The sequence below is a fragment of the Leiobunum rupestre genome, chromosome 11 (genome assembly GCF_980474605.1).
Source record: "Leiobunum rupestre chromosome 11, qqLeiRupe1.1.hap1, whole genome shotgun sequence".
Classification (NCBI taxonomy): domain Eukaryota; kingdom Metazoa; phylum Arthropoda; class Arachnida; order Opiliones; family Sclerosomatidae; genus Leiobunum; species Leiobunum rupestre.
This window is the reverse complement of record NC_143394.1, coordinates 40,748,600-40,772,837: the sequence shown is the minus strand read 5'-3', so window position 1 is coordinate 40,772,837 and position 24,238 is coordinate 40,748,600. Positions and strand designations below refer to the sequence as shown.

Genomic DNA, 24,238 nt, shown 5'->3' with positions numbered 1-24,238 from the left:
TAAGACGATAGCCTAGCGTAACGTTTCCCATTGGGAATTTTCAAATTACGTTAAAGTCTACTAATTCCCCGAGTTTAAACAAATTCGGTGGGTTACACCTCAGGTCGTCTACTTGTTAGCGCCTATCAACTTTGGTAAAATACTGCGTATAATAAGGTTAGCTCTTTCGACGGGGTCTGTAGAGAAGCGCTTCAGCGGGTATGTTGGGGGGCTTGGCAACTACCGGCCCCCCTTCAGTGACGTCACTGGTTGACAGGAAACCAGAAACAAGCCGCGGGGAGGGTAGTAGAGCGCGAAGAGAGAGAGAGACACTAGAGAAATCAGTCGAATTCCTAATAAAAAAAACCAGAAAAAATGAGGTATAGAAAATAAATACGTGCGGTCGTTTTCGCTTCAATTTTAAGTAAGTATTATATTCTCTAAATTATTTCAGTATTAGCTGACATTAAACCCAGAACTTTTATAAGCTTATTTAATAAGATCGATTCCATAAGCCTTAGCATAGGGCCTAGGCCTAATATTATTATAAATTAATAGTTAAATTGTAAAAGTGTAAAAGTGATAGTTTTAAGGTAACAAAATGTTCCTTTTTTAATAAATTTCAAAATGTGCCTTTTCAATATTAAAATGTTCCAATTTTTTTATTTTAATAAAAGTTTTATTAAAAGATATAGTTCTTTCTTCTGACCACGTCCGACCTTAATTATTGAAAATCTCAAAAATTATTTCAACGTATTTATATTCTTTCACATTCTCCCAAGATTATGCAATTTCACCACATTTTTGCCAAGATTTTTTACCCATGACAGACAAACTACACGGTACTTATAAGACACCCTACTCTCCGTGTCTACGGGAAAACCGTCAACCAGCTACGTCACTCGCGCGGTAGAAAGAGAGCTAGCGAGTTTTCTCAAAAGGAACGCCGGGCAAATACGCGAATGCGCTCCCCTTGAGCGCCTATGATCATTCTAGCGTCTGCTACAAACAAATTAAAAAGTCATTAGAACATTATTTCTTAAATAAACTTATCAATGCGATAGTTTTCGGTCGCTAATAGCTTGTCTCAAACCTAGGTCTATTGGTTTTTGGGTAGTGTCTAAAACCGGGATGCCACAAAATTTTCAGATTCAAATTCCCTGACTATTCCCTGACCATTTTCGCAGATTTTCCCTGACTTTTTAAGGCCAAACGTTATATTTTATATTTTACTTTTATCAGAAGTTAATAAATTTAAAAGGTCTTATATTTCAGTGGGAAGGTTATTGCAATGTTGAAAAATTAGGCAAACTTTCAATAAAATAAATGATAGATCTAGAGTAAAATTACCTTCAAAAGGTGTCTCCCTGACTTTTTATAAATTATTAAAATTCCCTGACCTTTCCCGGACTATTTAGGCCAATTTTTAAATTCCCTGATTTCCCTGACGTGTGGCAACCCTGTACAACGCGTTGTCTCATTAATATTGATAACAAATCTTCATTGTAAAGTTCGTACGGAAACACCGCATTTGCGTATCCGGTTCGCGTAAATAGTATCATTTCCTGCAACTCGAAATACGCTATTTTTCGTGATATCGCAAACGCCCGTTTGTGTTTATAAAGAGATAATACACCAATGTTTTTCTAGTAACAATAAAACCTCGCTGGCTTTTGTACAGGGATATTGACAACAGCCGTTTAAGAGAAATTACGAAACTAACTCAAAGTATAATTTATATATTTTAAAATGAAAATACCTATAACCACATTTACAATTATGTACACTGAATAACATTTCTTTAAAACACGCGGGTATAAACATTTTAAAATCAAATAAATGCATCACATCAATATTCACAGTTTCATGTCAAATATATTTTGAAAATCGGTTTTTCATATTCCTATTCTTTAAAATTAATAATATTTTATAACATCTATCGGAGAGAAGACATTAAAAACAAAACTTCATTATATTTGCAAATTTGACAAATTCAAATAAATCTAAAGAAGATAATTTTGACTACATCTTTGTCTTGTACGCAAAATTTTATTTAAAATTTAATTAAAATTTTGCGCGCAAGACAAAATCGTTGTAAATAATTCTCCGTCTTTAGATTAATTTTGAGCAAGTCGCTAACTTTGTATAACTAAATTCAAATAATTTTAAACTATCTCGTAATCTATTCTAAAAAATACTTTTACATTTACATCATTAGTTTCGAAATAAATAATTTGTTAAAATAAATAACAACATTGGCTTTAAAGGGACAAATTATTTAGCTGTGACATTTCTAATTAAAACGATTTTATGAGCCAAAAACATTCTTTCAACTTCAACGAATATAATTGTTTCGCTATATACACGAGCTTTTACAGACTAGATCGTATCGAGTTAATATTTGTTTCTTTTCATTTGTAAATAATTATTTATCGTAAAAAATAAATTGTTAGATATGACAGTATTTAGCGAGCGTTTGGCGAAATCCCGAAATATGCCCAATAAAAAGCTTTATTAATTTTAGACGGATTTAAATTACGGAGCTTGCCTTATCATAAAATGAAAAGTGTACCGCTGATTTTTTCCCCATAATTTCCGTTACGATCTAGAATCAAGATTAAATAGGACTCCTTTAAAAGCGATAATCTAACGGAGATTATGTTAATTGTTTCCTTATTTTGATTTGTATTGGATAAACAACTGCCGTGGCGTTTTACAGCAATTGTTTCTTTGGCTTTGCATTCGTTATTGGTTTTGTTTGGAAGTCAGTCGTCAAATAATGTGACTCAGCCCAGTATCTTTGTTTCATTGACAATTGATTCGTTCTAATAAATTGAAATTTTTATTAACCGGTCCTTTCACCCTTTTTGGCCATTTACTTTAGTTTCTGATCGATTGTTTTAGGTTTATGATCGATTACTTTGGGACTCTGATCAATTATTTACGCTCTTGGTCCCTAAATTCCTTATTTTTTACCTACATCTTCTGTCTCTATGTTCCTGATCGATTGTCTTAGGTTCCTGATAGGTTATTTTAGGTTCCTAATAGGTTATTTTAGGTTCCTGATCGATTACTCATTCTCTTCGTCCCTGGATTCTTGATCGATTACCTACATTTTATTCGATTACCTACGTCTAATGTCCCTAGGTTCTTGATCGATTACCTACATCTTATGTCCCTAGATTCTTGATCGATTACCTACATCTAATGTCCCTAGGTTCTGGATCGATTACCCACGCCTTCTGTCCCTAGGTTCTGGATCTATTACCCACGCCTTCTGTCCTTAGGTTCTGGATCTATAACCCACGCCTTCTGTCCTTAGGTTCTGGATCTATAACCCACGCCTTCTTTCCCTAGGTTCTTGATCGATTACCCACGCCTTCTGTCCCTAGGTTCTGGATCGATTACCCACGCCTTCTGTCCCTAGGTTCTGGATCGATTACCCATGCCTTCTGTCCCTAGGTTCTGGATCGATTACCCACGCCTTCTGTCCCTAGGTTCTGGATCGATTACCCACGCCTTCTGTCCCTAGGTTCTGGATCGATTACCCACGCCTTCTGTCCCTATGTTCTTGATCGACTACCCACGCCTTCTGTCCCTAGGTTCTTGATAGATTACCCACGCCTTCTGTCTCTAGGTTCTGGATCTATTACCCACGCCTTCTGTCCCTAGGTTCTGGATCTATTACCCACGCCTTCTGTCCCTAGGTTCTTGATCGATTAACTACGTCTAATTTCCCTAGGTTCTTGATCGATTAACTACGTCTAATGTCCCTAGGTTCTTGATCGATTAACTACGTCTAATGTTCTTAGGTTCTTGATCGATTAACTACATTTAATGTCCCTAGGTTCTTGATCGATTAACTACGTCTAATGTCACTTGGTTTTTGATCGATTACCCACGCCTTCGGTCCCTAGGTTCTTAATTTTAGTAAAATTTCGTTATTACGTTTTCTTCCGACTAGTACGCCAGTCACAACATATGATAGTAAATTTTTTTTCTTACTACCCCTTTTAGGATAATATTTACCCTGTTTTTTAACCATTTCATCTTGAATTTCCAAGGTTCTACGCCTAAAGTCCGAATTTAAACTAAATTTATATACATTAACAAATAACATAACAGATTCTTCGTAAGCCATATTTCTAATGCAGAAGTATGGCATACTTCGGAGTCCATTTCTCATATAGAGTAGTATCGTTTTGTAGCTTTGGGCTATGGCTGCCATTTTGAGGGCAATTTTTTATCTATAGGAAAAAGCATGTGTGACGTCGACATACGTCACGTCGATATTACTCTATAATACTCTCGGGGACGCTTTTCGCCGTTGAAACGTATTGAAGGAGGGAAAAATTGTTCCAATATAGTTGGTTGAAGAGTGGTCGATTAAAACTTCGTGATATTTAAAAACTAACTAACAACGCTTAGTTCGGATCATAAAAACACAAAGTACACAATTTGACTAAAAGAAACGCGTCAATTTAGGAATTTTAATTTAGTTTTCGGAAGTGCTGGCGTCCCTGTCCACCCAGTTGGGAACGCCTTTTAGTTTCTCGTCGTAGGCCCAAGAATACATGGGTGGCCCGCCCGAAAAGCAGTACTTCTGCTCGGGAATGTGGTCTCCGTTGACGTAGTACATCATGTAGAAATTGCACATTTCGTCTTCTTTCGTTGAACTATGGATTACGGCAAAAATAAATTATTACAAATAGGTCTTTCCATAAAATAAAACCCTAAAAAATAAAATGTTGTTCTCCGCGTCAACTAGGACGAAAATTCGGAAATTGTCTTCCCCCTTTCCGTAAAACACTCAGCGTAAAGGATCGTCCAATTAAATTTGTACACAGCACTGCGTTAGTGTGTTTAAAGGCTAGCTGTATTCTCTTTGTGTTTGTTGCTCCTAGATGGCAGCTAGGAGCAACAAACACAACACAAAGAGAATGCAACATGGCGGCGTATTTTCACGCGCAAAATGAATTTTAAGATCCCCTAATTGCTTATATTTAGCTCTCATTACTTACGACAAAAAGTGAAGGTTAAGTTTCAGTTTTTTCAATATTTCTAATTCTAAATATTTTTTTTTTATAAAAGCGACTTTTAGAACCATTAATTCAGGTGGCCGGTTTACAATGCGTAGGAAGGTGGTGGCAAGCCTTTCATGCCACGCGAGCCAACAGCTCCCTACACTAACTATTACCGTTAACCTCGACAAGTTTTTATGGCCGGGGAGAGAACTTGCAAACTCAACGCGAGTTGGCCGCTATAGCGCGAGATCAAAGTTGGCCGTGTTTCCGTTATCGTTAGCTGGCCTTTTTTCGTGGCCATGGTAACGAGCTTAGGTCGGCCATGACATTAAGACGAATGTGGTGGTCAAGCGATAATTTGCATAGCAGTATAGCCTGGTTTTTGAGTCTATTCTGTAAAAATCAAATATGACAAAAAAATCATGATTCTTCACAAAAATGGCAATGCGCGTGTGCAGAAGAGGCTGCTATCGAAATATCAAACCATCAACAAAAAGTATTGATTTTAATTAAATGCTTCGACATGCGGTCGTTGGTGCAAATTTAAGTGTTAGGCACCAAAAATAAAAAGGTTTTTTACGTGCGCTTAAGCAATTAGTTTATGAATTGACTAAAATACCGTATATATAGCGTAACATACTGCCATCTAGGAGCAACAAACACAGTACCCCACACAAGGAGAACGCAACCCGTCCAAAGTCGTGCATTTTCTCGCGTACAATTTTCATTGGTTAGACGCTTTAGCGCCTGCTGCCGTCGGAAGGGAAAGATTCCGAAATTGTCTTCCCCCCCGCCCGTAAAACGTTCAGCGTAAAGGCTTGTGACGCTCGTCCAATGAAATTCGTACACAACCCTTCGTTAGCGTGTTTAAAGGCTAGCTGCGTTCTCCTTGTGTGTGCTTAAAATTGAACTTACACAATCGATAGTTTGAGATTGTTTTGTCATTTTTGATTTTTACAGAATACCTTTCCTGATCTGTGACGTAATCCGTTTCAAGTCGTATGCCTATGACGCTACTAGCAAGCACCGAAAAGTAGATGACGTAAATGTGACGTTTACCCGATCATTGTGACGTGATCCTGATAGTTTCTCATGGTACATCTTGCGGCCTAAATTTAAAAATGACAATTTAGCAAGTTTTTAATGGTTTTCTTATCTTAGATATCTTACTAGAATGTCTCCTTTTTCTACAGTGATGGTTTTATTCTTCACCGGGTAAAACATCTAAAAATTAATACGAAAAACGGGGTTAATTTACGTATCACGACCATGATTAGGATCCAGAGCCCCGGTACGGAAATAATTACGGGACCCAAGAGAGCCGATATTAATAATAACAAAAGTAGCATAAGACCCAAAAGTTTGTCAGCTGTACCTTCGCGCCTATTGAAATTTCTAGTGAGACCTAGTCACACTATAGACTACTAGTTGAAATAGTACTAGCAACATTATATTTAGTCTATAGTCTGGCGCAATTTTCTATCTTCGATTTACTCGCCCGTAGACATACGTTCTAAAACAAAACGCCTCACTCGGCAGCGCTGGAGGACCTCGATTTTGATGACGCAATTTCCAACCCCCCTTCTTTTCCTGTTTTACTTTGAGACCAACTCTCATTAACAACTATACCGTTCTGACACACTTTAGGGTCTTATGTTACTTTTGATAATAACAAAAGTGTGTCAATCGGACCTATTTCTTAATGAAAGTTACGAGCGAAATACAAGTTGGGAGGGGAGAAGGGAAAGTATGCCTTGGGGAGGGAAGGAAGTTAAAACCAACAAGTAACGCCTCGTAGTGAGGAACGGAGGAACTAAGTAGCACTTGTCAAAGTTAGTGTTTTTTTTATTTTTCGTCGTTCTGTGGAGATGCTATCGCCATCTACCTACGATATAATACCATAAACTAAAAAAACATCACGAGTCGAGCATTCATTAAGCCTTTAGCATACGAAAGTACACTCTGTTTGAAAAGGCTTCGACAGCTGAAATTTTTGCCCTCTTTTTAATTCTGCTAGAAAACTCTAATATATAGCTCGATGAAACCAATTGCAACTTTTATTTATTTTCCAATATCTTTCGTTATTTATTGGTTTCGTCCGCCAAAAATTAATAGTTTGGCGAAAACCGTCAAAACTCATTTTTGACAACTTTTTAAATATTGGTTCTACGGCACTGACTCGCGCGTTTTTGAATTCACAATGGTCGATTCATATTTTGAAAGTGGAAAAATTATCGCTCTACAACCAACGGTTGAGAAGTTATAGCGTTTCCAAACTTTCCTCGAAACTAGTAAACACCTAAAATGCATCAAGCGATTATAAATAACGCAACTTCGACGACAATTTGGAAACGCGATAACTTCTCAACCGTTGGTTGTAGAGCGATAATTTTTCCACTTTCTAAATATGAATCGACCATTGTGAATTTAAAAACGCGCGAGTCAGTGCCGTAGAACCAATATTTAAAAAGTTGTCAAAAATGAGTTTTGACGGTTCCCGCCAAACTATTAATTTTTGGCGGACGAAACCAATAAATAACGAAAGATATTGGAAAATAAATAAAAGTTGCAATTTGTTTCATCGAGCTATCTATTATAGTTTTCTAGCAGAATTAAAAAGAGGGCAAAAATTTCAGCTGTCGAAGACTTTTCAAACAGAGTGTACAGGGATTGTCACACTTTTGGTAATTATGTCACTTTTCATAATAACAATAATAATCAGCTAAGCTAATACCCAAGGCACCATCATAGGCTTCGTGCGTAGTTTAAATTTTGGTCATAAGTATCGCCGCCTACCGACCGAGTTTAAAATTTAATATATGAAATCTGTCTGCACGTTCAAAATTATCTCTGCGCAGCAGCTGAAAGTTCAACCGAAAAACATTCAAAAGTCGTCTGCTATTTCATCACATATTTAGTTGACGGATAATAAGGTAGATGGCGCTATATTTCCTAAGCTCGAAGCCTATAGGCCAAAGTCGTCGACTAGCGACTTGTAAGGCCAAATACCACGCGAACCAACGGAATTGGACATGACTAAACGTTTTAATGGAACAAGCTTAGGAGACGAGTTCAAATCTGCTCCCCACCAGGCTACTCTGGTCCCGACAACTTGTAAATAGTTCTCAATGGTCCAAAAATGACCGCGATTATATAAATGGCATACCTGGGGTTGTTGGGGATCGTGTTTACCGATCAGTATCCAAGTGTTGTCGGGTTTTACCACATACCCCGAAACGAGTAAACCTAAAATAGTTAAAGTTAGATATACTGCTGGTAACAATCGATTCGAAATTCATTAATACCTAGTTTGTGCGTGTGTGTTCGGAAGCCGAATGGATGTAACGTTAAAGCTTCAGCAACAGGGCAAGCAGTTTCCATGTAAACTGTAACAGATAGAGTTTCTAGATTACAGAGCTCTTAGCTTAAAACTATAAAGGATAATTATAATAGGATAATAGGATAATTATAGGAATAAATTACCAATTATAAATGAGTTTTATAGGGTGAAAATATAGAAATACCCAAGGCTTATAGTGTGTTATAAAAAGGGTCGTAAGGATGTAAGATAATTTTATCAGCTGGGTTTTAAGCGAATATGCCATAAATATAGGATTTCAAAGGACCAGCTCGGAAGTATGGGATTTCAAAGGACCAGTTCGGAAATATGGGATTTCAAAGGACCAGCTCGGAAGTATGGGATTTCAAAGGACCAGTTCGGAAATATGGGATTTCAAAGGACCAGTTCGGAAGTAAGGGATTTCAAAGGACCAGTTCGGAAGTAAGGGATTTCAAAGGACCAGTTCGGAAGTATGGGATTTCAAAGAACCAGTTCGGAAGTATGGGATTTCAAAGGACCAGTTCGGAAGTATGGGATTTCAAAGGATCAGTTAAAAAATATGGGATTTCAAAGGACCAGTTCCTAAATATGGGATTTCAAAGGACCAGTTCGGAAATATGGGATTTCAAAGGACCAGATCGGAAATATGGGATTTCAAAGGACCAGATCGGAAATATGGGATTTTAAAGTATCAGTTCGGAAATATGGGATTTCAAAGTATCAGTTCGGAAATACTAAACTACCGTTTTGATTCACGCGAGAAGATAAAAAAAATATGGCTACGAGTGGTGGCCGTCATCTTACCCGTGGATCTAGCTCTGATCATTCCGCCAGTTCCCAACAGCATAACGCCGGCTCCTTTACTAACTCTGTAAGATCAATAAAGGTATGTTATTGAGACAGTTTATAGATAAACGATGACTTAATTTTTTTAATTTCAAACAGTACTTTTGAGAATCTCCTGGTAAAGTTTGCAGAACAATGCCCGAATCGTCGGTGGCTCCATCTAAATTTAAACAGTGAAAAATGAAATTACATTTTGACGTTCTTTATGCCAAATCCAGTGGTCCCACTCGCTTACGTCTAAATTTCATATGGGCCCCAAAATTGTTACTTAATGCGGGCCCATAATTTGCTTACATACAAAATTAATACTCTTTTAATTCATATTGAAACCATGACTTTTATATCATTTAATCTAAAGGATAATCTTATTTAGTTTTAATTTTCAATAATGAAATATTTGCTATCCAAACTGGATTGAAAAATATTTCGTTAAAATGAAAAGAAAAATTAGCCAGATTAAATAATGTAAAGGTATTTTCAAATACCACAAGTACAGCCAACTTCAATATTTTTTACACGCGCTTTCATTTTATCGCGACTGGCCAATATGGTACTTTTGCGCGAGGCTAATTTTAAGAACGCGCTGCCTTATTCAGTGCTAAATGTTTGAAACCGATAAATGGCTGGAAAAATTTGCAAAATCATAACTTTTAACCAATTTCTTCTCTTCTTAGTACAAATCTATGATCGCTATGACAACGCATTTTGTTTCGCGTAGCTGAGAACTTAGAAGCCCCCCCCCCCGTAAAAAACTTAATGGGGCCCCCCTTATAATTATTTTTATGGTGAGCAGGGCCCCCCGAAGCCCCCCCCCGGACCATCAGCTACGCCACTGAGGAGGACGCCCCGAAATGACCAACCTAGGTGTCAAATATTCCCTTTCTCCCTACATGTGTAACCTTCATAATTGCGCGTTATAGGTCTAAAATACAACATCCGTCAGAAACACCGGTAAATTGGCCAATATACGTGAATACCGTACGTGAGAAGTTTCGAATATATCGTGTACGCATACAACATCCGTCAGAAACACCGGTAAATCTGCCAAATATACCGTATGTATGACCCGTAACGTGAGAAGGCCTTTGCCAATATTTGAATATTTATAATGGGAAATAATTCTAGCCGTGTCGACTGTCGAGGGTAGCGTGTTTCGAGGTAACTAACGATCCTTGACGGTATAGGCACTGGATTGTACATTTTCAAATACTTGATACGTACTTAGGAACTTGTCGACGTTGGCGTAGTGTACTTGTAACACGAGGAAATTGATACCCGTTCCTTTGCCAACTTTAAATCCGACACCTGTGAAAAGAGTTAACATTATTGCGCCTGATTAGGTATCTAGGAGCGACAAACACGAGGAGAACGCAGCTAGCCTTTAAACACTCTAACGCAGTGTTGTGTACAGCTTTCATTGGACGAGCCTTTACGCCGAACGTTTTACGGGCGGGGGGGGAAGACAATTTCCGAATTTCCCCTTTCCGACGGCAGCAGGCGCTAAAGCGTCTAACCAATGAAAAATGTACCCAAGAAAATGCACGACTTTTGACGGATTGCGTTCTCCTTGTGTGGGGTGCTGTGTTTGATGCGTCTGATTGAGTATAAGTGAAGAAATTTTTCGAACGTGAGACTCACCATCGGGAAGTTTGAGTGCCGGAGCGTCCAAGGCCCAGGCGTAAATGACCTGGGAGCCCGACGCGCAGACTGGTTTGTGGCGAAAGTTCGTCTTGGAGCCGCTCATTTCGCCACAGTCCCACGTGATCCTCGGGGTATCTCGCTCCCAATAGCCAGGTGTCGTGCATCCGTAAATCAAAATGTGATGCGCCGTTTGTTTTGTGGCGTTAGGTTCGAATCCAACTATGGAATTTAGTTTGAAATAATGTAGAACGCTGTGACTATATAACATACTTGAACAATGTTTTTAATTTTCCTATTATAATAATTAACTAGACTAATACCCAAGTCACACCTTAGGCCCAAGTCAACTATTACCGTTAACTTCAACAAGTTTTTATGCAACTAGTGGGGAGAGAACTTGTAAACTCAACGCGGAAGGAGTTGTTCCGAGTTTTCACCCAGTGCCACAAGCTGGGATCGAACCCAGCTCCTCTTGCTGCGAGGCCACCGCACTTTTAATCTAATCCTTGACTGTTCTCAAGAACTGAGGTTAAGTACCATCAAACCTGACAATGTGATAAAAAGTATTCACCTTTTCCGTGTTAAATTTAAGAGTGAACTATGTGTTTAACGTTTTGCTCCCAAATCCCACTTTGAAAATTTATCGAAACAGCAGGGTTGCCACGAAATTTTCAGATTCAAATTCCCTGACTATTCCCTGTTTTCCCTGACCATTTTAAGAGATTTTCCCTGACTTATTAAGGCCAAATTTTTTCTTTTATATTTTACTTTTATCAGAAGTTAATAAATTTAGATGGCCTTATATTTCAGTAAAAAGGTTATTGCAATGTTGAAAAAATTAGCCAAACATTCAAGGAAATAAATGATAATCGTGGAATTTGTCATACATCTAGAGTTAAATTACCTTCAAAAAGTGCCCAGATAAAATTGAATTCCCTGACTTTTCCCTGTATTTTTACCAATTCTTAAAATTCCCTGACATTTCCCTGACTTTTTAGGCCCATTTTTAAATTCCCTGACTTTTCCCTGATTTCCCTGACGCGTGGCAACCCTGAACAGTATTAAATACGATAGGGGTTATGTAAAGAGTAAAGTTCATTGACTCGTAGTAGTTTTTACTAGAACTTCAGTATGTGTCCGAGTAAACAAAGATAGAGTAACACTAAAATTAATTGAGGTAATATGGCGGTTAAAAGTCTAAACAGTGATGCGACGTCAGTGATGTACATCCAGGGGCGTAGGAACCAGGGGGGGGGCAAGGGGGCAATACCCCTCCCTAGAATTTTGCTGGGAGGGGCAACTAATGTTTATGCCCCCTCCAACTTTTTGATCAGTTGAAATTTTCAAAAGGCGCAAATTCTTATTTTAAAAGCATATAAAGCTTATAGAACCTCAACTGTGTTTAACTGTGTCTTTTCCCGCCAATTTACATAGTAGTAAAATGTACACGTGTATTCGAAGAAGCTACACTCCATTAAAAATTCAAAACCATTCTCCAGACCCCTTTCGGTTTATCTTTGCCTCCTCCAACTTCTAGAACGTTCCTACGCCCCTGTGTACATCGCTACGCAATATTTGAATACTCTGCTCTTAAAATTACTACCTCCAGTGTGTTAATTTTAACTGGATCCATTTCTAGAATGACAACAAATTTTTGTAGGATTTCAGTCATTAAGTCGTCAAAGTGAGTGAGTGTGTGCAGGAAGCAGTGGTAGAGGAGTAGAACCGGCGTGTGACAATTACTTGACAAGTCGCGTATTTTTCTCTCTAGGGGCGCTTTTTGGGGTATGACGTCAATTCTAGTCCACGCCACACTTGGGTGTTTTAATTATTTCACCTAACTGACACACTTATTGAAGTTCAATATAGACTTACGATGAAACTAGAATTGTAAGTCGGAAAATTTCCCGCTCAGAAAACGTTCCGTAAAATTACCGAGACCTTTTTTCCGGAAACTTTTCCGAATAAAAAAGATTTTCGTTTCATGATTAACCTAATATTGTTCGAAAATTTAAATTTCTCGGCATTTTGCCCTCATTTTTTAGAATCCAAAAGTAAATCTAAACTAAACAACCCTTAAAAATTATTATGTTTAATTTTTTTATTTTTCCGGAAAATTAACCACTTTTAATGAAACGTACTTGTAAAATAACTAATACGAAATTAAAAAAATTACCGATGTAAAGGTGTTCGTGGCTCGGCATTTTGAAGCCCGTGCACAAATACGTTTCCTTCTGTAAACATAAAAATAACGAATTAGTTTTATCGCAATGTAAATACGCGATAAAAAATACGTGCTAATTAATTAAACGAAGAATGGATAGTAGATTTTAGAGTATCGGTAAAAAGCCTGGTTTTTAGCCCCCGTAAACCAATCTCACTAAGGGGGTCGGCCAAGGTTATTTGAAGAAAAAACAAGTATCGCTAAGAGTGGACGATACTGTTCGAAAAAAGATAAACACGAAGTACATTTTTACGCGAAAAGGTATTTTTTCACGTTTTTATAGATTAAATACGATATACTAAATATCAGTTGATAGTTTTTATTGAATTAAAAAACCAAAATTAAAAATTACTAATATATAAAGCGCCAAAAATTACGTAACAATATCAACCGCATTAGATTGCCATTTTGAAATTTTAAGATCACGTGGTAGAAACGACCTTGCAAGACTCCCTCGGAGTCTCTCGAGCTGATTGATACGCGGGGAGTAATAAAATGCACTGTGGAAGGCTATCGAAAACCTGTCCTCTTCATTTACTGTCCATGAACGAAGCGTCTATATACGATGGGTTTTCGTAAATAATCCCTTTGATTTCGGCAATATTTTATTGAGATTAGATATTTTAGCATATTTAATCTTTATTTATGATAATTTCAAAGGAGTCGTAGACCTTTTATCAACAAGAAATTTGGCATATTTACAGATTTCTTCCCCACCCTAATCAACGGACAAACGAAAATTGAATTTAGCTCTGAGAAAAATTCTTCTTGTTTTAATTCCATAGATGTTACTAATAACAGAAGTATATAAAATATTTATATACCGCGTTAATGGAAATGACGATTTACGAAACTTCCGGTTACACAATAGATCTGCGCCGACCTTTCATTATCCGAGATTATTTTTGTGTCGTACTAAAAACTACTATGTTAATACATAGTTTGCATCCCTACGTCATCAATGACGCAGTTCCAAGTATAGATATAAGAACCAAGAATAAATATTTAATTTGAGTAAGAATGAACGGTTCTTTGCCGCCATTTTTCTGGTGTAGATTTCTTAGTAAAACGGGAGGGTTAACAGTTTCAATCGTCTGTTTGCGGATTTTAATTATTTTCAAATGATTAAGAAATTATTTTCACGTTAAAAATGGTTATCTGCCTGGTTAAAAATTGTTCGAGTAGTTCAATTACCAAGGAAGAGCGAAAATTGTTTATTTTATTCGATAGCGAAGGTAATTGTAAAAAGGATGACCGCAAAGGCCTAACTTTGATAAGCTTTGTTAACTTCTTTTCGTAGATATTTCTGTCGTAATTTGATATTTTATTTAAATAATCCGGCCTTAGAATCTTATCTGGCTTTGTTTAGGGCCCATTTAAAATTTTAAAGCATAAATCTAATACGTTTTGTAGCTTTGACGAGATTACCAACAAAATGGCTACCTACTTAGTAGCTACGCGCGAAATGGTTTGAATTTTTGATCGCCTTCCCAGTTTCCTTGGAGACCATAGGCCCCTCCCTTCGGTGCAAACTATGTATTAGGGTTTAATAAATGAAATAGGGCATGTAGATACAACGTGTACAAAAAATATAATCTAAACTAAATATTCACTTCAATTTTTTCAATATTTTATTGATATTAAATATTTCAGAATATTTAATTTATGATAATTTCAAGAGAAGTCGTAGAACGTTTATCAACAGGGAAATAAAAATGTCAAAAAATAAAATTTTTGCTCTGAGAAAAATTAGCCGCGGTTTAATATCCCGTGGGCGTTACTAATAATAGGAAATATTTCTTTTTCGTTTAATAATTTCAATCTTAGTATTCCTTAGAGACTCGGCTACTTAATTTCCTCACAAATAGTAATACGGGTTTTCTCTATTGGATTCTAGTATACCTATCATATTTCCTTTGTCCCCAGGTATTTACGCTACAGTGAATAAATTAGGTATACCTTGGTAATGAAAATCGGCTCGGTTGCCCTCGATTTTAGATAAAAGTTCTTGATATAAAGGTTCCTTTTCTTTGAAGTTAATTTTGAAGATTTTTTCTCGAAGCTATAAATTTTCAATGGTGGCATTTGTTCCCGTATTTGAGAGTTTTATTTTTATATCTTTTATTCGCTTACGAGATAAGTATTTAGCTAGGCCATAAGAGCGAGGGGGAAATAACTTGAGTAATCTGTTGTACACTCGTTAGGTAATTCCAGGAGAAAATAGTAATCTCAAGTAATATCCGTAATTCCATTATAATCTCAAGTAATATCCGTAATTCCATTATAATCTCGCGTAATATCCGTAATTCCAAAATAATATCGAGTAATATCCGTAATCAGTAATATCCAGTAATATAATGAATCTCGCGTAATATCCGTAATTCCAAAATAATATCGAGTAATATCCGTAATCAGTAATATCCAGTAATATAATGAATCTCACGTAATATCAGTAATATCCAGTAATAATAATGAATCTCGCGTAATATCAGTAATAATAATGAATATCGCGTAATATCAGTAATATCCAGTAATAATAATGAATCTCGCGTAATATCAGTAATATCCAGTAATAATAATGAATCTCGCGTAATATCAGTAATAATAATGAATCTCGCGTAATATCAGTAATAATAATGAATCTCGCGTAATATCAGTAATATCCAGTAATAATAATGAATCTCGCGTAATATCAGTAATAATAATGAATCTCGCAACTAGTAATCTCTAATAATATTATTTGGATTACTTGAAATAAGAAATCCCGCGTAACTTTTGGTAATCTGTAATTTTTTAAGTAATCTCTTGAAATATGTAATCTGGTGTACACATTTTCAGCGAGTTATTTCCCCCTCGCATAAGAGTAAAACTTGTACTTTTGCAAGCTCGATGCTCTTTTCAATTAAACCGAGGAAGCGCATCACGTTTCAAAATTTACGATGTAAATTGTAGAAATTACACTGCGTAGGAATATTTTCTTATTTATGTATTTTTTACTATTCAAGAGAATAGTAATGCCGGTATCAGCCCCCCCCCCCCTCAAATCTTCAATTTTTTAAACGAAAAATAGGATTATATTTCTAAAAATATAGGACTTTATAGGACTATTTTTACAAAATTATAGGATTTTATAGGACTATAAATGCTATTAAATTTACTAACTTTATGCATTTAAAAACAAAACCTATATTTAGAGAAATAAATCTTTGATTTTCACCTAAAAAATAGAAACTATTTAAACCGTTTTATCACAATAATATACTAGTAGCTAACCATGTTAACCATAACAAAAGTTTAGATTAGAATGACTTGGTATAGAAATTTATCCTATAGCTAAATCTAGCAATTTAACTGACAAGGAGACTACCCGAGGTGTTACACACCGATTTTGTTCAAACTCGGGTAATTGGTAGACCTTCATGTAACTTGAAAAATCCTAAAGGGATTTTATTCAATGGGCAACGGGTTTGCCAGGCAACGAAAAATGTTTTTGACAACATAACATAACATGGGATTTTGACCGATTTCCCTGTGAATTTTTTTTTTTTAAATTCATCAAAATGTGACCAATTTTGATTTTTTTCGTCAATTTTTATAAATTTTTTTATAATTTTGGTATTTTCATTTTTTTTCAATTTTGTAAAATGTTTCACAGGGTGGATCCTTGGAATCGGTTAAAATCCCATGTTATTTTCAATGGGAAAATTTCCATTTTATGTTGTCAAAAACATTTTTCGTTGCCGTGGCAAAACCGTTGCCCATTGAATAAAATCCCTTTAGGATTTTTCAAGGTACATGAAGGTCTACCAATCCCCCGAGTTTGAACAAAATCGGTGTGTAACACCTCGGGTAGTCTCCTTGTGAGTGGCTGGATTTGAAATGGGCAAAATTATAGGATTTTATAGGACTTTTGGGGGATTTTTCTAAAAATATAGGATGTTATAGGACATTTTTGAAAATATAGGATTTTATAGGAATATTAAGTATATTAGGAACTTCTAACAATACGTAAACTGTACGCGTTTATACACGCCACCTGTTCTAACAGTATGTGTTGAATATAGCAATAAAGAAAGTTCCATATATTACTCTAGGCGACATTTAAGTGGTATGATCATATTTCAAACACTAAATAAAACGCTAATAATCGTCGATGGGGGCTGCCATATGGTAGCTTGAACAAGGCACTCGTAATTCCTATTTTGATCAGCCACTTCGGAAAATGGAGGGAGTGAGGTGGGAGCAACCAACGGACGTATAAACCCGTTGCTATGGCAACGCTTTCGTCCTCCCCCACCCCGGAATAAGAGTTACCCGGCGCCCACGCGTGCACTCCAGCATTATTTACAATGGAAAGATACGAATTGCACGGAAGGACTCGCGGTTACCTGTACAAGGGGTGGGGTGCAGGTTTAATGGGTTTTAAGTCAATAAAATATCGTTGTCCTTAAAACTGGCTAACTTCATACAGTGGCGTCACCAGGATTTCAAAACTGGTGACGCTTAAGCCATAAGCACTGGTCAGGGCGTCCCATTGAGTGATATGGGGGAGGGGGGGGCTCCGAAAAAGGTTTGAGACATTTATACCGACTAGGAAAAATGAAATTTTGATGACCATTTTTAAGTTTAAAGAAACATTTCGCAAAGTGAATTGGAAAAAGTCTTAATTTTAGGAGGCGCTTTTCAGAAATTTTTCAGGTGGCTCAAGCGCCGCCTAAAACACCCTAGCGACGCCACTGACTTCATATGGACTTCACCAATAAATAATTAGCAGAGGACTCCTGTGTATATGGTATTTTAAACTAAAGTATTTTTTTTATTCTTTTAAATAATTTAAAAGAATGAAAAAATACTTTAGTTACACAGTAAAATATTTTATTTTGTTAAAAACAATTTAAAAAATATTTTATTTTGTTAAAAACCATTTAAAAATATTTTATTTTGTTAAAAACCATTTAAAAATATTTTATTTTGTTAAAAACCATTTAAAAATATTTTATTTTGTTAAAAACAATTTAAAAATATTTTATTTTGTTAAAAACAATTTAAAAATATTTTATTTTGTTAAAAACCATTTAAAAATATTTTATTTTGTTAAAAACCATTTAAAAATATTTTATTTTGTTAAAAACAATTTAAAAATATTTTATTTTGTTAAAAACAATTTAAAAATATTTTATTTTGTTAAAAACAATTTAAAAATACTACATTTAGTACAGCATGGACGAATTACTGTAATTCATCCATGAGTACTTAATTAAGCGACTATGCGTACAATATTTCTAGGTTTCTATCACGTGTCAAATAATAATAATAATAATAATAATAATAATAATAATAATAATAATAATAATAATAATAATAATAATAATAATAATAATAATAATAATAATAAAAAGCTTTTAATGGATATTCCAATGCGCGTCATAAATACTCTTGACCCACAGTTCTGCTAAAAAAACTACTAGAACTTCACCAAAATGTCGCGAACAGCCCTTTCGCTAAATTCTTCGCTAACCATTCTCAAAGACGGTAGCGCTATTGGTTTGTTAAATTGATATTATTCTAAATGGGCAACCATGAGGTCGATTTCTGGTACATACCGAAAGTAACCTACGTGACAGCGTTGGCTAATTTAAATCAATTCAATTTAAATCATGATTTAAATCGCACAATTTATTTCAATGGATAAATAAAAAATGGAAAAAAACTAGATAGAAAATCTGAGAAATCTACAATATTAAATAGTAATTAAATTTAATTAACATTTCATTCAGATTAACTTACTGATAAAAGTAAAATATCCGTTAATTATACAGGAAAAAATCAAATTTAATTAAAAAAATAAATTGATTTGATTTTTTTTAATCTAAAAAGTGTCAACTCTGCTACGTGAAGTTAGTATATTTCAAAATATAGCAATGCTATAAATGAAATATTGACACAATCAATGAAATATTCATATTCCTTTATACAGTGTTTTGTTTCAAATATAAATCGATAAATGAGTAAGATTTCGCACGCATATTTACATATACATTTAACCAAGTAAACAGCTTTACAGGTTTACCAGATAACTGTTTTATCGAGCGTCCCGGAAATATCTGGTCAAAGTAGGAACTATTTGCATCCCACAAGTGGATTGATATCTTGCGAGGTAAGTACCCAGCTTGTGGTACAAGCTATCTCCCACTTGCTAAAGGGGTTTTCCCCGAGCTCTTTGGTTTCCACTTTCCAAAAAAACTTGTTGATGTTAACGGTATTAGCATAAGTAACATAATAACAATAAGTATGACAATTAACGAGATTTACAACCAAACTGATTTTCATAGTTATTGCGTAATCAAGATGTTATCTCAGCACAGAGCCCTCTAGTGTCTAAAATATGCGAGACTTCCGCTAAGCCGAAATATCTGGTTTCCGATAGATAGGCGGAATATTAGACTTAAAATGATAAAAATTTAAAAAGTTTTTCTCGGCGCCAGGAGCTCATGTTTGTTTTATCACGCGTAATTCGCACGCGCGCTTCAAAACAAAGCCAAAGCCCCTCGCGATTCCAGAACGTGCTCTCCGATATGAGGTTTACGACAATAATAATGTATTTTTATACATATGAAATTTAGTTTTATATACCAGTCATGAAGTATCTTGTCTCTTAAATTAGTTTATTTTATAATTTAGTTTTAACCGTGACTTTTAATAATTTTAAAATATACGATTAAATAAATACTATTATCATACACTTTTCAAGCGAATAAAATTACCAGTATTGGGAGATATATGATACTTCTCTATTATACTTATACACTTCTGATATAACGATTTGCGTAAATATTGATATACATTGTATAACAATTTCACAGTCTACTAAATAAGTACCGTACATTTATTTTTATTATCGGTAACTATAAAAATTACGATTTCAAAGAATCTGGAAAGATTTTAAAAGGAGCTTTCCTGGTTAGTTAACGAACCCCTTAAAAGAACAGATATTATCAAAATTTAGTTTAGCGCGTAACTGTGCTACTGTTTCATATTTTCAATATAAAGGGTTTACCTCGTGGTTAAGACTGTGCACATCAACCGGAACCATATGTTTCGAGAATATTTAATTTTTTATTCCTCTATTTTTGTGTCTATAAGGAGCTATAATCAGACCCACTCGTACCAAGCAAATTTCGCCGCGAAATTTGCTTATACCAAAGATCGTTTTATGTTTAAGCCCTAATGGTTTCTGCTCCGTCAGTTTTCAAAAGCGGCGGCTTATATATTTTCGTTGTTAGTTTTCGGATTTTTTCACGCGTGTATGTTTCGTAACTTTATGGTTCAAAGCCCGCGTTTTGAATTATGTTGATGAAAACATTCCCTAATTAACGGGAAATTATAGATAAATTGTTTAAAATTGCTATTTATAACTCCGTATTTAATCTTGATCGCTTTAATAATAATAATAATAATAATAATCAGCTAGGCTAATACCCAAGGCACCACCTTAGGCCTAAGTCATCAAGCGACGAGAGTCCTTAAAATTCTTTACGCTAAAGATCCAGTTAAGTTACTTAAGTATGATCATAAGTAACATAATAACAATAAGTATAACAATTAACCAGATTTACAACCAAACTGATTTTTATAGTTATAACGCAATCAAGATGTTTTCTCAGCACAGAGCCCTCTAGTGTCTAAAATACGCGAGACTTCCGCTAAGCCGAAATATCTGGTTTCCGATAGATAGGCGGAATATTAGGCTAAAATGATAAAAAATAAAAAAGTTTTTCTCGGAGCCAAGAGCTCATGTTTTTTTTTATCACGCGTGATTCGCACACGGGCTTCAAAACAGAGCTAAAGCCCCTCGCGACTCCAGAACGTGCTCTCCGATATTAGGCTTAAATTTCTATCAAAAAGTAGTCATCCAAAACGGTAAGTCGCGAGTCCAATTCACAGCTTGAAGAGAGTATCAGTGCCAAAAAAAGGTTCGGTTAGAAAATTAGCATTAAAGCAATAGGAAATGTCATACTTATTGGTATTATGTTACTTATGGTATGATGTAACAGAACCCCAGAAATTACGTTGATATAATTTAAATGATAACCATTTTTCGCGTACGTTAGTAATACAAGACTTCTTGTACTAAGGTCAATAAAGGATTTAAATTTTTAATTACATTTTCAGGGTTGTATTAATTGAGGAAAACGAAATTAATTACGTCAGCCCACGTAATCATATAAACCATTCTAAGAATGTCTTAAATAGAGTTATTTAACAGTTAAAAATAAATAAAAATCTGTTAACAATCCGATTTGAATTTACCAATTACCTCATATGATATATGAACCATTCTAAGAATATCTGAAATACGGTTATTTAACAGTTAAAGAAATTAAAGTTAGAAATCGAAAAATAACCAAAAAGTATCTGATTTGAAGTATTTTCCAATTATCTATGCAGCGAGCTAAAATTTACCTGACAGATTTTTGGTTATATGGGTCACTTGTTTTGAATATTGATAAATATAGGATTGAATTAAATACACACGCGCCTTTAACTCTATACAAGGAACCTTATAATTTAAAAAAAAAATTATTAAATTTAGAATTTCCCCTAAAATTTTAACGGATGAACGAAAATATACACTCTAAAATTAAATTATAGTTTTTATAAGAACTTCCTTCGATAGATCGAATCGAAAATCCTTAATACCCTCATAACACAATGTACAGGTATAAACAAATCGGGCGGAAAAGGAAACAGTTAATCCCAAAAATATAGAAAGTGCGAGCGAAAGAAACTTGAACCAGAAAACGAATATTTCGGGTGACCCTATTTTCCATATACTTGTCAGCTTCAGAAAAACCCGCCCAATATATCAACGGTGGACCTCATATCGAGAATATTTATTTGTTTTTATTGCGCCACGGAAAGTAACCGAACAAGTTTAAATGCCAAGAAAAATTGAAGGCCTCCACGCTGCGCAACTAAAGTCTTAAACCAATTTTAAAATTAAATAGTTAAAATACCGTTTCCGCATTCTGTATTAACCATCGTCTGACTTTCATAAATATTATTTGATAATAATTTAATATAATATGTACGCGCCCGTAGGTATTGTACAGTTATTAATTAAGGTAATCGTACATTAAACGTCAGTTTACGTTCTATCTGCGTGAACAGTTGGGGGCGAAAAATATTTAGAAAGCTGACGTTTTCAGGCGTTTATTTAATCAGCGTTACTCGTACATTAATTAACACGTAACGTAAATGATTCGGTACTTACGACTGTGGGTTGAACATGGGGCATCAGTAGTGGTATTTGCGATTGGCAATTGACCTGCCATAAGGCTCCAAGGAGTACCGCTAAGAGAACGACGCGGTTTGCCCGCCACAAGACGTCCATTGCGACCAACTGAAACTGGTCTTGCAAGAAGCGCGGCTGTCGCTTCCCCTCCTTCCCCGTGCCGGAGGTTGATGACGTTCCAAGAACGGGCTCGCATCGACGTCCTCTTTACCAGTAGTTCGTAGAGACTGTGTCGCCATCTATGAAATCTCACTGGTTTATTTTATTTTATTCTGGGGTTATTCCTAAAACGTACTGCGTCACGCATTTCAGAGATATAAACAAATAAAGTAGTAAAGTAAATCCGATTGCCTGATTTGTAGTAATCGGTTTACATTCTGGTTGAAATGATTACGGTAATCGCTGTGTAATCACTCGATAATTACGCCGAAATCCGGCTCGTAATCATTTTGTTATCGCTGTAATTATAGTTCTTTATAAAAAATACGAGAGGTCACGTGATTACGTTAGATTCATCGTGCATTTAAAGTTAGAGAGCGCGAGCATATTTTTGTTATTGTTGAGCTCGCGCGAAAATGCACGAGACCCTCTACACGGAAATATTAGGAAGCGCGCGCTCCAAAAAATAACACTTTTTATACATGTATGCGTACATATTATTTTATAGAAAGAGCTATTGGGCCCTAATCTCGATAATTGACGGCTTTTAAAATTCATTTTGCGCGTGAAAATACCTCTATGGTCAAAAAAGCACCCAAAGAAGGCTGTGTGCCCAAGACATGTACCGGTAGTGTCGCTCGCTCAAACGTCATTTCAAAATCCGTCAATTGTTCACTGATTACGAAATCGGTGTACACAACAAACATGTATACTTACAAGGAGACATCCCGAAGTGTAACCCACCGATTTTGTTCAAACTCGGGGGATTGGTAGACCTTCATGTATCATGAAAAATCCTAAAGGGAATTTATTCAATGGGCAACCGTTTTGCCATGGCAACGAGAAATGTTTTTGACAACACAAAATATTAAATTTTCCCATTGAAAATAACATGGGATTTTGACCTCAAATTGATCAAAAGTTTATCAATTTTGATGTTTTTTTATTAATTTTTATCAATTTTTAAAATTTTTCACAGGAGGGTCCTAGGAATCGGTCAGAATCCCATGTTATTTTCAATGGGAAAATTTCCATTTGTTGTTGTCAAAACCATTTTTCGTTGCCATGGCAAAACGGTTGCCCATTGAATAAATTCCGTTTAGGATTTTTCAAGTTACACCTTGGACGAGTATTTATTCGTCCAAGGTTACACGAAGGTCTACCAATCCCCCGAGTTTGAACAAAATCGGTGGGTTACACTTCGGGATGTCTCCTAGTTAGCGCCTTGAGTAAAACAATTCCTGCAAAGGGCAGATTCCCTATAGTCACCATTGTGATTTTCCTATTGATAAAAAAGGTAACTGTCATGGCGGCCACTATTAACGCTACAGCTGTGACGTTACAAGTTTTCAAAATCGTATCAGACGACAACACTCTATTCCCACGAGCCAACATTTTGAATAAACATTGATGCGAATATAAAAAACATTTCCACAATGCGTTGGGCCCACGGCGTTTGGTTGGCAAAGTTTTGAAAAACTGTTGGTTTTATATTCGAGATGAAACTCCAAAAACCGTAATACTTTAACCTTGTAGTTTTCTTACCAATCCTTTTGTTTGTACAAAACTAAATGCAGCATTAACCTTACCACCTTTATCAATGAAAATAGGCATATTTTGTAGTAGTAGCCTATCTCTATAATGTTTACTGGACAGTAGTATCCTTCTAAAAATATAGAATCCTTAGTGTAACAGCACTCCTACCAACCTCGAATTTCGTGATTTTTTCT

At 35.5% G+C, this 24,238-nt stretch overlaps 1 protein-coding gene across 1 annotated transcript; it reads right to left on the bottom strand.

Moving 5' to 3' along the window:
- Positions 1-4,442: 4,442 nt before the first annotated feature.
- On the bottom strand, positions 4,443-22,503 carry LOC149922847 (peptidylglycine alpha-hydroxylating monooxygenase-like). The gene is made up of 11 exons (XM_090162998.1): positions 22,329-22,503; positions 13,007-13,064; positions 10,828-11,049; positions 10,411-10,494; positions 9,292-9,349; positions 9,148-9,212; positions 8,309-8,389; positions 8,170-8,249; positions 6,174-6,227; positions 6,063-6,112; positions 4,443-4,655 (listed from the first exon to the last, which is right to left on the bottom strand). Exons 1-11 carry the CDS (start codon positions 22,446-22,448, stop codon positions 4,475-4,477), a joined length of 1,053 nt encoding a protein of 350 aa, XP_090019124.1. The 5' UTR covers positions 22,449-22,503; the 3' UTR covers positions 4,443-4,474.
- Positions 22,504-24,238: the final 1,735 nt, after the last annotated feature.

Excerpts from the sequence above, each read along its gene's own strand:
- LOC149922847 (XM_090162998.1), bottom strand. The coding sequence starts at position 22,448 with ATGGACGTCTTGTGGCGGGCAAACCGCGTCGTTCTCTTAGCGGTACTC. Across the intron at positions 13,065-22,328 it reads CCCATGTTCAACCCACAGTC|AAGGAAACGTATTTGTGCAC; the intron begins GTAAGTACCGAA and ends TTATGTTTACAG. Across the intron at positions 6,228-8,169 it reads ACGATCCCCAACAACCCCAG|ATGTTTTACCCGGTGAAGAA; the intron begins GTATGCCATTTA and ends ATTAATTTTTAG.